This window comes from Uranotaenia lowii, chromosome 3, assembly GCF_029784155.1.
Source record: "Uranotaenia lowii strain MFRU-FL chromosome 3, ASM2978415v1, whole genome shotgun sequence".
In the NCBI taxonomy this organism is placed as follows: Eukaryota; Metazoa; Arthropoda; class Insecta; order Diptera; family Culicidae; genus Uranotaenia; species Uranotaenia lowii.
The window spans coordinates 241,029,505-241,045,129 of record NC_073693.1 but is presented as its reverse complement, the minus strand read 5'-3'; the positions used below and the strand labels follow the sequence as shown (position 1 = coordinate 241,045,129).

Genomic DNA, 15,625 nt, shown 5'->3' with positions numbered 1-15,625 from the left:
GAGTTTCAGTGACACGTAATAGTCAAAAAAAATTTCTGTGAAAACTCAGTTTGATTTTTTGTCTGATTTTGCAAAAAAAACTGACTAAATCCGACCCTTTTTCAACGAAATCCGGGCAACCAAGCCGGGCCGAACTTTTTCCAAATTTTGTGCCAAATATTAGGGTAAGTTCGGGAAAAACCGGCAATCTGACAAGCTTATCCTAGAAGGAGGTGTTCCGGAACTTCTTTGAAACATATCTCGTACCAAAATACCCTCAATTCGCTTGATTTGCTGGTTTCTTTTGCTTGAAATGTGGAACATAAAAATTTTAAAATACCAATTTTTGCTATTATTTTACTCCTAAATATTTGAAATTATCGTCCGTGCCATCAGGAGCAACCATAAACATGGTCCTTCGAACCGGATATATCGATGATCTTATTGTGCATAGCTGTTGTCGATGCTTGCAGCCTGACGATGAGCTCGGGAAAAGTGCCCTAAAGAGAATTGTGCGCTCCAGAAAAGTTGTTAAGAAGTCTCAAATAGATGAATCTGAATAATATGTCAATAAAACGAGCTTTATCATCAATTAACTGTTGAAGTTGAAATAGAGAAAATATTGCTCTGAGAACGATATAAGCTACGGCCATTTTTTTTATTATTAAAAATATATACATGTTAAAAAGACTCAAGAACTTATTGCATACGTACATCTTGAAACAAGATCAATTACGCAAATAAATTTGTAAACCAAAGAACTGTGAAAAATATATGTTGTTCTTTACAATAATGAAAACTAGATACATGGATGTAGCAAAAAAGAGAACATCGAAGCGATTTTCGCAACCCCCTAAAGAGTCCAAACAAGAACATCGATGTTAACCCAATGGAAAATAAAGACATACAACTATTTGTTCTAGTTTACTAAAGCAGTCTTTTTTCTTTAAAAAAAATATCACACTAAACCACTTTTGCTGGTTCAAAAGGTAGCATAACATTATCTTTGGTAAGAATTTATCAGCCCGGTTAGATTATCAGTTTTTAAACTTTTAAATGAGCTAAGTTCATTTGAAAATAGAAACTTGATAACTTTTCCTAGCAGTAGTTGAAAGTCCATAACGTTTCTCTCATCCCACCTTGAATTTCACTGAAACTTGCCTATCCAGTTTAAGGATATCTGTTTTAAGTTCTTGGGTGGGTAGCTCAACCTAAGCTGCACTATTTTAACAAATTACAGCACATGCATTCAAGGATTGAAAAACTCATTCATACGAGCGACGGAACCCGCATCGCTCCGATTTTTGCTCATAAAAATGCTCTGGAACGCGAATGAGGTGTGAGCGACAATCTCCTGTTCTCACGAATCAATTCCGACCGAAACGAAAACACAAACAAGGCTCCTGATTCCTTATTGCTTTGCTTCCCATTTCGCACACAAAATCTAGCATCAACCCGAAGATTGCATAGCAGCGAGCCGGTTCATGAAAATTTTTACCAACCCGCTCATGAGCCGTGTTGATAATGGTATTATTTTTTCCCGTGGAAAAATGTTCGTCCCTTTGCGAAGGTTGAGCTTGAATAAACACTAACAGCAACAATGCTAACGTCAAGCCGTGTTGGCTTTCAATAGCGTTGGACAAAAAGAATTGAAAATAAGAAGAACAGAGTACATACGGCCGGCACATCCAATCCATGTTAGTGGTGTTATTATTCTTTTCAAGCAAATATGCCGAGGCCAAAAAAATTCTTTTGCTTCTTGCTAGTGCTGTTATTATTGCTTCCTATGGAAGAAAGTGCGTCAGTTTTTGAAGCTAGGAGCTTGAAGGAACATCAATAACATCAACAGCAACAATGTGAACAAGTGTAGGCCAACGGGAGGCCAGACGGTTTGTCTCTGAGATGGACGAGCCGACAGAATTCTTTTTCTTTTTTTTTCCTACTTTTTTTTTCTTCTGAACTGACGTCTTGCTTCCCTAAACAGACAGCAAGCTCGGTATCAAAATTTTCATGAAGCAAATACGAGTCTCTCGTGATCCCGTTGCTCAGACTCGCTCATGAATATTTTGTAATACGAGCAACATAGAAACCGCCGTCGTAGAATCGTTTGTGTTGCTGTTCGTGATTGTATTGAACACACACGAATAGCGAGTCGGCGGCGAAGCATTTTCGTGTGCGTTTCGAGGAGTGAGCGATTTTTATAGTCCTTGCATGCATTCCACTACAGAGAGAGTCTTCACCAATTGATGGTATTCTTTCCTCGAAAGAGAACCATCACACGCCACGCTTTTCTTACAGACGGCTAAAATATTAGCGAATGTGTTGGGCCAGACACCAAGCGCTCAAGACGGTTGTCAGCCGTCTCCCGTTCTCAAAGAGTTAATCTACAGCCATCTCCGCCACCTCAAAGGAAATCAAACTACTGGAAGTGATATGTAAATCAAATAAAAAGAATCTCTTGTTTTTCGAATTTCCAATTTTAATTCCATAACGTTTTACCAAGTTTTCATTGTTTTGTTTTTGGAACAGAACCTAGTTCATAGAATAGCATATTTAGTTTTTTGTTTTCTTGTGTTTCATTATTCTTCTGATCTATTCGCTCGTGAGCGCTCAGCAAAATGGAAAATCTGTAGTTAATCTTTTCTGTTTGGGCTAACTTTATCGCACGCATATATATTTTTTGTTTTTCTTTGTCTGGTAATTATTGTAAATGGAAACAATCAGCATTGTGTGAATGATGCCTCATCTGTAAGCATTAAAAACACCTTGATTTCGGCATTGCGATTCTCGATTTTGCTTCATCTCGGAGAACGTATGGATCTACCGAAACCAAAGCTGCACAATTCGAACCAATCCTGATCCTGAAATAGGAAATAAAAACGGCACATTCGCACTCGCACACTTTCACCGGGGTTGTGTACACACACTCATCATAGCTGAATGGGTTTGCGCACTCGCACACGACGCAATTGATTCTTGATTTGTTTATCTTTGCTTCTTTCGATTCTTGATTTTGTTTCTGTCAAACAACACGATTCAATGCACATTCTTCATTTAAATATTAGGCTCTTGCTAAAATCAGAACGATAGGCTAGAGAAGGCAGGAAAAAAACGAATCCTATCAAAACTTACTTATGTGTCTCGCTGTTTGTCTATGGATGAACTAAATTTTAATTTTAATTTAAAAAAAAAACAAAAACTAAAACATGAACGGGAACTATGCGTTTGCATCAGGCTTCACTTTCGTTTGTATCTTGTTTAAAACAAATTTGACTAACACCAGCAGCATGGACTATGTTGATTATTATCGTGTTATAACCTTAACACAATTTTATCTGTATGCCATAAATAAGAGAATTCCCTTCTTGTTTATACAATGATTGACATATCCCCTTCTATACAATCGTGTCTGCTCTTTAGTTTTACATTAATTTGTAACTGCATTTTTTTACTGTTTTACAAGTTGCGATCTTTTAGCTACATCCTACATGTCGGTTGCATTGTCTTAATTTGTATATACTTAGTAACGGTTTTTTTTTGTTTGCACTAACATCTTTTCGATTTGCTAAAAGGTTCACCTACTACTTGGTTGTTTGTTTGTTGCTGTTCGTGTTAATAGGTGTTTATAGTTAATATATGTTTACTATTCTGCAGCATTTTTGTTTTTTTCCTTCGATTGAGTGCACGTGTGTAGGTGTGTAAGTCTTGGTGTGAACTGTTTTTATTTTCTTCTTGATGTTTACTTATCCCTCCTCTCTAAGAATTGTTTTCTCTTTTTTCTTTAAATAGTAATATCGGTTGCTTCATTGCTATAGAGCAGTTTTACACTTTTATTTCAATAACTGTTTATAACCTTGCCTCAAAATGTACTTTACGGTATGCATTTTCTTTTTGTTATTTTTTATATTTTTTGTTTCCTCAGCCACTAAAACCTTCTCCTCCTCCATTTCCCAGTCTGGTGTAGATTTGCTGTTGTTGTTGATGTTCTTGTTGTTTTTGTTGTTGTTGTAATTGTTTGTAATAGTGTTGATTTTTCTTTTCCCCCAAATACCCGAATAGTTGTAGCAGCAATTGCGTTATTTAACTTAATCCGATTCAGCGCGCATGCCACGAACTTCGCCCAAGTTGCGCTGCTTGTCCAGTTCCTCTTTGGTTTTGTCCTCCAGCTCACGGATGTCCTGCATGGTTAGGCCGTGCCAGCTGTCCATCCAGCAGAATACTTGTCTGAAAAAAAATTAATGTTTATTCAAAAGTGACCCATGATATCAACGTTAGATAAAGTTGACAATTTTTAATATCAAAAAGAAAAACACCTGTTAAGTGGGATCCAGCGAAAGAAAACTTCCAGTGAATTGAGAAAAGGACTATCCAATTTAAAAGAATACACTATCAAATAATTATTGACACCATCACTTTTCTTTATATGGGGATCATTTCGTTAAGCTGCAGAACAAGGTTGGATCTTCACCCAGCAAACTTTTTTGTATGTATCTTCCTCAACATCTTTTTCATACGTTTCATAACCCATATCGTATAAAACTTATAAAAACAGCCAAAGTGGAGGAAATATATGCAGATTAGGGTGGCAATGGATGTATTTCATGATCGAATTTTGAAAACCGACCATATACATTTTGTAGATTGCTCCAAAAAACTGACCAGTGCAAAATTTAAGCTCAATCGAATTTGATTTAAGGGTGCCTCAAAGCGCTCTAAGTTTCAGTTGGGAAATGGGGGACTAAAGGAAATCGGGAAAAATAAATTTTGATACCAAAAGACTTAGAAATGCATGGAAAGTCGAAATATAGTGTTATCTCGAAAAAAAATATTGGCCAAAAATCGACTTTCTGGGATTTAGGTGTCTCGAAAAACGGCTGGTTTTCAGGAAAACGGTCCGAAAAGTCAGAAGTCGATTTTTTGCAAAAAAATAATTTTTAGATCTTGACGTTTCATATCCATGATTGCCTTTGGCCCCCCTTTGATGATTTTTGAGGGTCAAAAACCCAAAACTTTCAGCGCTTTGAGGCACTCCTAAATCAAGTCCGATTGAGCTGAAATTTTACACTAGACAGTTTTTGGGCCAATCTACAAAATGTAGGTAGGTACCTATATGGTCGGTTTTCAATATTCAATGATGAAATTTTTCCCATACTTCCATTGCCAACAGGAGGCACTAGCGCAACTATAGTGCGTCCGATCATACATACAGAGAAAGAGCTTTATCTACTGCGATGTAGATGACTGGGGGTACGTCACATGTATTTAGTGATACGGTGAGTAGAATGATTCTCAACACAGTTGGGTCAGCGTCGAAAATACTACAAGTCTTAGCGAAGTCCCGAATCCAGGATAAGCGAATCTCGATCGGCCCTAGGATTGTTCGATTTTCAGGAAAAAAATCGATTTTCAACAGCGATTCAGATGAACGGTCCTGAGATCGGTTATTACTTAAATTGCCCAGATTCAGTGTTTGGACTCTATTTTAGGACTCATGAAACTTTATCAACATTCAGATTTAAGGTTTCTTAAATACCCATAAATTTGAAATTAACGATATCAAGAAATAATATGTACTTCTTATTTATTTCACCGGAATTGCAGTAATTATATTGTTAACTGTTATTTCAAATGATTTTTATAAATCTTTCAGCCTTTTCACTAGGGGAGAGTGAGGAAACGGGGGCTATGGGGAAACGTGATACATATCTCCAGGGGTGTCATTCGCTCACACAATGAGCTCAATGTGCATTTTTTCCATAGCACATTGAGAGAGCAAAACCGAGCACTGACTGAGCTAGCTGTCCATCAATGTGCCACATCGAAGCAAATCACTGTGCTACGCAACGATAGCCCTCAGCACATTGAGCTGCACAATGTGTACCAGTATACCACCACAACGCTGAATTCAACAAACGAAATCGAATTCTTTCCCAATAATCATGCAACAGCAACAACAAAGCCGAAATTTGGGCGGGCTCGGCCTGCCGGCTGCCGAACACCGTTGCCACAAAAAAAATCTGTATCATAAATGAGTCTGATCTTCGTCCATACGTGTACAATTTAACAGAATTATAAACAGATTTTCGTGACATCGCTGCTCGGCAGCCGGCAGGCCGAGCCCAACCGAATTTCTTTTGTGTTGTTGCTGTTGCTAGTTTATGAGTTATTTTCTTCCTTGCAAGCAGGCGGTGTGTCTTCGTGCCGGACTGGACGAACGATGATCGTTTTTGTTTTCTACTGATGAGAAGAAAAAATAAAACGAAGAAGCGTGCTTGGCAAATTTCTAAAGCCAGAGTTCACATTGAGCAGCACATTGAGCAGAGTGGATCAGCTCATTGTGTTTTTCAGCATTGTGAGAAACCTCTCAGAAAATCCGGTTATCGGCGCGCAGTAAGAGAGCGAGCAGTAGATATTCTATCGCCGTGCGCGCAGTTCTAGAAAGCTTGCGTTCACATTGTGCTTTTAGTACACATTGTGCTGTTTTGAGGAGTATAACACCCCTGCATATCTCAACTGTGTATTGATAGAAAAATCCCAATCCAACTGTCATCGTCGTAGCTTTCCGTACGCATGTTTTTCTATAAGGTACACCGGGGTAAGTGCATTCGATGCATTCGATAACCGAACGATATCAACAAATTCTCGACAAACATACTCGCATATATACCGCTACAGTTCGAATGAAAAAATTGTGTCCGTGGATGAATCTAGAAGTATGGCAACTTTCAAAAATACGAGACAAAATTCTGAGAAAGTGGAGAAGAAATTCCGACAACGTTAGTCTCACTGAACAAATAAAAAACGCAAACAAGAAACTCCAGTACGCTAAAAGAAAGGCTAAAACAGACTATTATGAGCAGCTAATGAACACTTCTAACACTAAATATCTATGGAAACATATAAACGAGCTTATTGGTAGAAACTCTAAACACGATGATCTGGAATTGGACATGGATGGAGAACTAGTAAACAATCCGCTAACTGTTGCAAATGTATTCAATAAATTCTTCACGTCGATTGGAACACAACTCGCTGATCAACATAATTCTACAGGTAACATTGATGAATACCACACAATAAAACGGATACGAAACTCCATCTTTCTACGACCCTCTACTGTTCAAGAAGTCACAACAATCATATCGAAATTAGATCCTTCAAAAGCTCCTGGAATTGATCGCTTCCCAGTATCAGCGTTACAAAACCATCATCTGGAATTAGCCCCTATCCTTTCGTCGACGTTCAACGATAGTGTAATCATGGCCCAGTACCCGGAATCTCTTAAGCATGCCGTTGTCCGACCTGTGTTTAAGTCTGGGAGGCCGAAAGATGTCAACAGCTACCGCCCTATTTCGGTCCTATCTGGTTTTAGTAAAGTTTTTGAAAAGCTCATCGCAACAAGGTTGACTGAATTTCTAGATAGTGAAAGCTTCTTGTATCAACACCAACACGGATTCCGGAAAGGTGGGTCTACGGAGATCGCCGTCCTAGAACTGGTAAACAGTGTATCACAGAATCTGGACAGGAAAAAGGAAATACCAGGCGCCTTGTTTCTAGATCTATCGAAAGCCTTCGATACAATAAATCACGATCTTCTGCTGAAAAAACTAGAAGCATACGGAATACGAGGCCTGGCCAATATATTTATGCGTAGTTATCTTCAAAATCGAAAACAAGTTGTCAAGATCAATAATACTTTTAGCTCCCAACTGCCAATAACTGTAGGTGTTCCTCAGGGAAGCAATCTAGGACCTCTGCTATTTCTGGTATATGTCAATGATTTACCAAATCTTCCTCTAAGTGGTATTCCAAGGCTTTTTGCGGACGACACGGTTCTTGAATACTCGAATCATAATGTTGAAACTACAATTCGTGAAATGAAAAACGATCTAAATGTTATTGATAAATATCTTCAAAACAATCTGCTCACATTGAACGCAGCCAAAACGAAACTAATCATTTTCCGAGGAATTAAAACTAGATTACCGCCACACTCACCTCTGGTTCACAGAAATATTGTTATAGAAGAAGTTTCTAGCTTCAAATACTTGGGTGTTTATCTAGATAATCGTTTATCCTGGAAGCCACATATACAGAATCTTATAAAAAAATGTGCTCCCATCTGTGGGATTATCCGTAAGTTTTCACATTTTATGCCTAAACATGTTCTGCAAAAGCTTTATTATAGTTTTGTACACAGTCGATACACTTACGCCATCAGTGCCTGGGGACATACCAACATGTCTAACCTATCAACATTAAAAGTCCAGCAAAACCGATGCATTAAAGCAATTTATAAGCTACCTTTTTTATACCCTAGCCTAGAACTGTACAAAATGCCAAATCATAACATATTACCGATAAACTGCCTGCGAGATTTAAAAACATTAGTGATAATGCATAGAATAATAAGAAACAAAGATATCCACCACAACTTCAATATCGAACATGTAACACATAACCACAATACTCGATATGTAGACAGGTTACTGATAGAAAATGCAACAACAAGAATCGGAGAAAGAAGGTTTACCACGACAGGTCCAACAATGTATAATCGACTCAGTCGAGAAATACGGAATATCGAAAGTTTAACTTTATTTAAAACTCGCTTGAAACAAGATTTCAAAAACAATTTAGAGCGGTTAATGTAAGTAATGTTAGCCATGTAAAACTGAAATTATTCCTATAGTAACTATAATCGAAACCTTTTAGAGGAATGAAAATTCATTAAGGTTTCTTTTCTTTACTTTCTGTAATGCAATAAAGTCTGTAATTCTAAAAAAAAAAAAAAAAAAGTGGGGACGGTTTTTCGTATAGTTCAACTTTAAAAAATCATTAAAAAATCAGCAGTGGGTCAATTTTGATAAAATCGCGTTCAATGTGATGCAGAACATGTTGTTCGCAAGTGCTGAAGAGATGAGCTTGATAGACGCAAAGCGAAAAAAGTTATCACGTAAATTATAATGGACGGCTGGTGTCTTCACTTACCCCGCTTTATGGGGTAAGTGGGGACGGTAGATTTTCCCTTTGATTTCTCAGGAAATTTTCAACAAATTTGTGTTTTTTTGGTTGAATACGTTACTTTATTGCTCGAATCGTCCGAAATTTTGAAAAAAGTTCATGGTATTATTAATAAGGCATCTTTCAATAATTATTGTGTGTAATCCGATATTATCGAAAATATATACTTATTTTAGAAAAAAAGTACTTTTCTCAACTTTTCATGATCTGAATGCTAAATAAAGCTAAATTGTATTGAATGAAGGAGAGAAAATTGAAAAAATTTGTAAACATCAAGTATGTATAAAGCCGTCCCCACTTACCCCAGGTAGGGTTTGGAGACACAATTTTAGATTTTTGCAAATAAACCCTTTTTTCGCAATTTTTTACCGTCGTTTCTTTTCCTAACTGGTTGTTCCGAATGTAAGGATTGTTTCAATGTAGAGTTTTTCGTCAAGAGCCAGCTAGTTTACGAGAAATTTGCGATTGAAAAAGATGCACATCAACTCCACATCGTAGTTAAAAATAGAAAATTTACAAAAAGTCACCGTAAACATCCGGAATTGTCGGAACCGTATCTCTTTTACAGTTATTGGATAGATTACAAGTAAATTTAACATTCTGCATTAAAAGTTTGAAAAAATAGTTCACAGTATTGTTTTGATAGCCACCGTCCCCACTTACCCCGCGTCCCCACTTACCCCGGTGTACCTTATGTTGTTGACTCATGTTCGCATCATATGCTTCTTTTTTTAACAAACTTAATAATATACTTACATAGTTGAACAAGCACCCGCTAATTTCATTGGTGGGAAATCTAAAGTTCATAACAAAAATATGCTTATGGTCTTATTTTTGTCATGCTCTTTCACATTGAAAAGGAATTTTCTATAAATTATCAATAAGACGCTCAAACGAACCCAAAAATTTGAAAATCATAGTTTGTGGGGAATCATGGGCTACATAATGTGGGGTATCTTGGGCCACCTATATTTTGGTATCAATACTTATGTTATGATTCGTCTTGGTACATCTTTGTACCTGAAAATACTCAAATTTTTTAAGGGGATGGAAAGTATTAGAGAAACATGAGCTATCAAAGAAGGAAAGAACATAAGCCGTAAATATCATGAATTTTTCGAAAAAGATACTCAATACTACCCATTTTTCATCAAACTCACAAAAATATGGCAAAATCAGGCATATTTTAAAAAATCAGGGAAATTCCATGGCTTATCAGGTTATCAGGCAGAGCCTCGAAAAATCAGGCAAATCCTGAAAAATTGGCATCTCTGATCTGGAGTAATAGTCTCTACTGGTCAAACGATGATTGCGATTTAAGAACAGGATTACGTCCGCAAATCAATATATTATCTAAGATATTATTCCAAATGCCATAAAAGAGGTCTAGGGGAAATTAGTGAGAAAATAAGAGCAGCATTTGCATTGGCATAACAAGAACCATCATGACCTTTCACCACGACCAGCGATGAAGAGATAAAAGCTTCTTGGACAGCCTGAGCAGTTGCATTGAATTAAACAAAGTATGGTAGAAGAAGTCAAAGTAGGTTGACCAGCTAGACAAATCATAGACAACCATGAAGCTTTAAAAGAGCTTGAAGAACTTTCTGGTTTCTGGTTCAGTTTCTGACAAGGAAAACTGGTAAGCGAACAAATGCTTCTAAAGCCGAACACTATTTGCTTATGAAAATAACCAATGACCGAGGTGAAAAAACGCTACACGGAAATGAACTCGAAGAACGATTTACTGCCAACCTGCAAACAAACAAGTTGAGTTATTTATCACGGACCACGGTAGCTAGAATGAACTATTATATTTCTGCAATCCGCTTCAGCTCCATCAAATCAGAGTGACCAGCAAATTTCCATTTTCAAATTCCCGGTTTTCCCGATTGGGATTTTATGGATTTTCCCTGTATCGAAATGCGCAAAACATATGTTTATCAGGTTTTTTTTTAAAGGAAATGAAGAAATTTTTATACAACTGTAACGTAAAAGTGTGGGTTGGCTTTATTTTTTTTAGTTTAATCTTGAAACTAAAGAATTTTTCAAAATACGGTGATGCCAATACGGTAAGAAAATAATTCTTGTTGTCCTAACCTTAACCGAAAATTGTAACCTTTTTCAATCTTTCACATCATCTTTGCTTGTTATAACAGAAAATGCTTTTTTTATTATTTGCATTAGGTAAATTATAGTTTTGATATGATGCCATGATTGCCATGTACATAATACTTTTAAAGTTTCAAGTTGAACTACTGAATTTCACTATAGAAATCTTGCTTCTAAATTCTTAAATTTGAAACATAATCATGCGCGATTTCGTATTGAATAACCGATCATAACATCAACTTAATATCAAGTTTGGATTCTTTATTAAAGTTTTAATTTTAATTTCTGACGTTTATTTTATTTTCGAAATAGGAAATCTTGTTTTAATTTATTGATTTATGATTTTTATTCTTATATTTTTCTTCTAAAGTTCTTAAACAGGTTCCTTAAAATTATTCATGCCTCTGAAATTTTATTTCGGTTCTTATATTGAATACTGAATCATGTTTTTTATTGGATACCTTGATTTTATTAAAGAATGCGCTGAGTTTTTAGCTGTCTGAATCTTTTTATTTATTTACATAGTATTCCGTCTTACGACATAACTTGACGAACATAATTCCTAAAATTCACTCGGTTCATAGCAACCGTTCTCCAATTTCTCGGGCACCCCACGTTCGCCAGATCACGCTCCACTTGGTCTAACCACCTCGCTCGTTGCGCCACCGCTCGTCTTGTTCCTACCGGATTCGTAGCGAACACCTGTTTTGCAGGACAGTCGTCCGGCATTCTCGCAACATGTCCAGCCCAGCGTATCCGGCCAGCCTTCACCACCTTCTGGATACTGGGTTCGCCGTAGAGTCGCGCGAGCTCGTGGTTCATCCTTCGCCTCCACACTCCGTTCTCCTGTACGCCGCCAAAGATGGTTCTTAACACTCGTCGCTCGAATACTCCGAGTGTACGCAGGTTCTCCTCGAGCAATATCCATGTCTCGTGCCCGTAGAGAACAACCGGTCTAATAAGCGTCATATACAGGTTACACTTCGTGCGAGGGCTAAGTCTTCTCGACCGCAGTTGCTTGTGGAGTCCATAGTAGGCACGACTTCCGCTGATAATTCGCCTCCGGATCTCACGGCTGGTGTCATTGTCTGCGGTCACCAGTGAGCCGAGATAGACAAAGTCTTCGACTATCTCCAGCTCGTCGCCGTCGATCGTGACATTGTTATTACTGGACAAGCGGGTTCGGTCGGTCTCGGATCCGCAGGCCAGCATGTACTTCGTCTTGGACGTATTAATCATCAACCCAATCCTTCCTGCTTCGCGTTTCAGTTTGCGGTAGATCTCCTCCACCGCCGCAGATGATCTGCCGACTATATCAATGTCATCGGCAAAGCAGATAAGTTGACTGGATCTGTTGAAAATCGTGCCCCGCATTTCGCCCACCGCTCGTCGAATAACACCTTCTAGCGCCACGTTGAACATCATGCAGGATAGACCATCACCTTGTCGAAGCCCCCTGCGCGATTCGAATGAACTCGACAATTCACCCGAAATCCGCACACAGCACTGCGTTCCATCCATCGTCGTCTTGATCAGTCTGATCAGCTTCCCGGAAAAGCCGTTTTCGTCCATGATTTTCCATAGCTCGTTACGGTCGATCGTGTCGTATGCGGCTTTGAAGTCGATGAATAGATGGTGCGTAGGGACTTGGTGTTCACGGCATTTTTGGAGGATTTGCCGTAATGTGAAGATTTGGTCCGTCGTAGACCGTCCCTCCATGAAGCCGGCCTGATGACTTCCCACGAATCTATTTGCTTGTGGCGTTAGGCGGCGAAGTAAGATTCGGGACAACACTTTGTAGGCGGCATTGAGGACAGTGATCGCTCGGTAGTTCTCACAGTCCAATTTGTCGCCCTTCTTGTAGATGGGGCATATTACCCCCTCCTTCCACTCCTCCGGTAGCTGTTCTATGTCCCAGATCCGGATTATCAACCGGTGTAGGCAGTCGGCCAGCACCGACTGAATCTATTTACCTAAATTCTGGTAAATTTATATAACTTCTAGGTCTGAATTTTCAGTCCTATCTCAAAAATGCATGTTTTTATCCGATTTTTCAATTTGAAATCCTTCTGGTCTACGTGAAAATGTATACGAGAATCATACAAAAACTTGGTACCTTGTCACACCTTCTGCCTTCTGTGCGTTTATCAATTAACCAAATTCCTTACACTAAATTCTTTATTTAGGTTTTTGTGGTCTATTTTTCCAGATATTCGTAAAAAAAGTGTACAACGATACAATATCTTAAAATTTTACGCTCTCTGATTTAACTACTAAGACTTAACGTATTAAATCTTCACAATTGTGAAAAGTTTATATAATTTAAAAACTTTTTAACACTCACTAGGGAAGAAGCGGACTGTATGCGCCTATTAAGCAGAATATTGATTTTATCAAATATAACATCGAATATGTGTACAAAAATAGTGTACACAAGAGCAGGCATCTGTTTACTAAGCATTGAAGCAATTTTTATGTTGAAATCTCTTTCAGTTTTCGAGAAAACGATTTTATTATAACTGTTGTCTAAAATGCCCGACCTCAAACCGGGCGGGTTCAATGCGCCTATTTATGTTTTCGGCAAAATTTCTGTTTTTCTGGCAATATACCGTATAATTTTATTGAAAATGCTAGAAACTTATAACATTCATACGACAAAGCTAATGTTTTATAAAAAAAATGTCTTTTATAATTTTGTGGAATAAAACAAAAGTTAGGATTGTCGTACTGTGAAGGCTGTTCATTTATAAGAAAAACTTTATCAAATCTGTTTTTAAGGTTTTTCAATTTTCTCTAAATGTGTTAATTAGACAAGGTGTCTCTGGGAGAAACCTTTATTTTTCGATAATTAGCATCGCTAATTTTTGCACCATTCGAAAGGTGGGACTTTCCCCTTTCATTTGAGCCCAAATTTGAAATAATCCACTGGGGGGTCTAGAATATTTTATTTTTTTGAAGATTTTTTAACCTTCTGAATGGTAACCCAAAAAAATTATACTAATCAATGGGAAATCGCTCATCTTATCCTTAGCGTAAATCCAGCATCATATGTCAATCACATGATTTAATATGAAATTTCCCTGGCTACAATTTTGTAGAAGACATCAAAGTGATACAAATTGAGAGAAAAGAGTTGGAATGTGACAAACAGAGTGATTATTATTTCATTTGAACAATCTAATAAAACATCTCACCATGGTGCACTGATTGTACTGAAACCATTAAAAGTATTCTACAAGCTTAGTTATTGATTGTAGAGTGTATAAATGTTCAAAACGGTTTATTGACATAGAAAAATCAATCTTTAACATGAAATTGATTAGGATTATCTGGAGTTATGAGCATTTGTAGAGTTTTATTCTGGAAAAAATCCTGCCTTTCTTGAAAATCTAGTTATTTGTATTTTGAGCTAAGTTCGTTTGAATACTTTATGAACAAACATTTGGGACAAGGAAACAAATTAGATTAACTTGTTACATTAAAGCTCAAATTTTAAATAATTCACCTGGATTTCAAAATCAAACATCTTTGTTGAAAATCTTATATCCTTTTTAATGATTTCATTGTTCATTGTTTTTATTAATTGTAAATCCTTAGACACGGGTATCACAAGCATGAAAAAGTCCCATCTAAAAAATTTAAAAAAAAAATCAACCTATTGTTTATGTTTGAATGCATAAATTAATGTTTTTGGAGGTATTCGTGTATGAAAAAATGTGGTCAAATTTAAGTTTTCAAGAAAAAATTCTAGATTGTTTATTTTTCTCAAAAGTATACGAACTGAACCTTATGCCTTTCATTGATTTTTTTTATAAAAAGGAAAAAGAAGATTACAAAATGTCAACATCAACTTTGTTTTCAACAATTTTAAAAGGGTTGATTTGATGCAATACTATTATCTGAAAATATTCTGTCATTTCGAATTTTTTTTTTCTGAATATTTGCATTTGTTCAAATTGATGATTTTTTTCGAATTTCCTAGATAAATTAAAAAACATGGGATTTTATCTGATAGTATGGAACACTGTAAACATTTGTCTGTAGATTTCTGCATTGTTGGCTTTCCCCTTGAATGTTATTCTCTTACTTCTATGAAAACAAAATACAACATCGTGTCATGAACAGTATTTAAAGCAGTGGCTTGAATTGCTTAAAATATTTCTTTCACATATATTTGCCCAGATTAGGCACTTATTCAAAATGTAACATTGCTCAAATCATGAAATGGGTTACAAAATTTTCAATTCAAGTAGGTGCCATCTTTTTTTTATATGGCCGGAACAAATTTGAAATCTACCTTTTGTCATTTGGAGTTGAAAAATCACGAGAAATGGAGGGGGGGGGGGTGTAAGGGGTTTAAATTAAAAATTAATTCAAATTTTCGATACATTGGGGAGTGGGAAAATTGAACCAACACTGGCTTGCTACAAACTTGTATACAATCTACATTGCACAAATTCAAACAATCAAGAAAATTAAAATCAAACATTTGAAATTTTTTTCTAAACGA

General features: G+C 36.8%; 1 protein-coding gene across 1 annotated transcript in view; it reads left to right on the top strand.

The window, feature by feature from the left end:
• The first annotated feature begins 1,295 nt into the window (after positions 1–1,295).
• Positions 1,296–15,625, top strand: part of LOC129753228 (phosphatidylinositol transfer protein alpha isoform) — a 76,501-nt gene continuing 62,171 nt past the window's right edge. Inside the window, exons 1-2 of the mRNA XM_055749027.1 lie at positions 1,296–1,316; positions 2,278–2,360. Coding sequence (XP_055605002.1) covers positions 1,296–1,316; positions 2,278–2,360 — 104 coding nt within the window. The remainder of the gene's footprint in view (positions 1,317–2,277; positions 2,361–15,625) is intronic.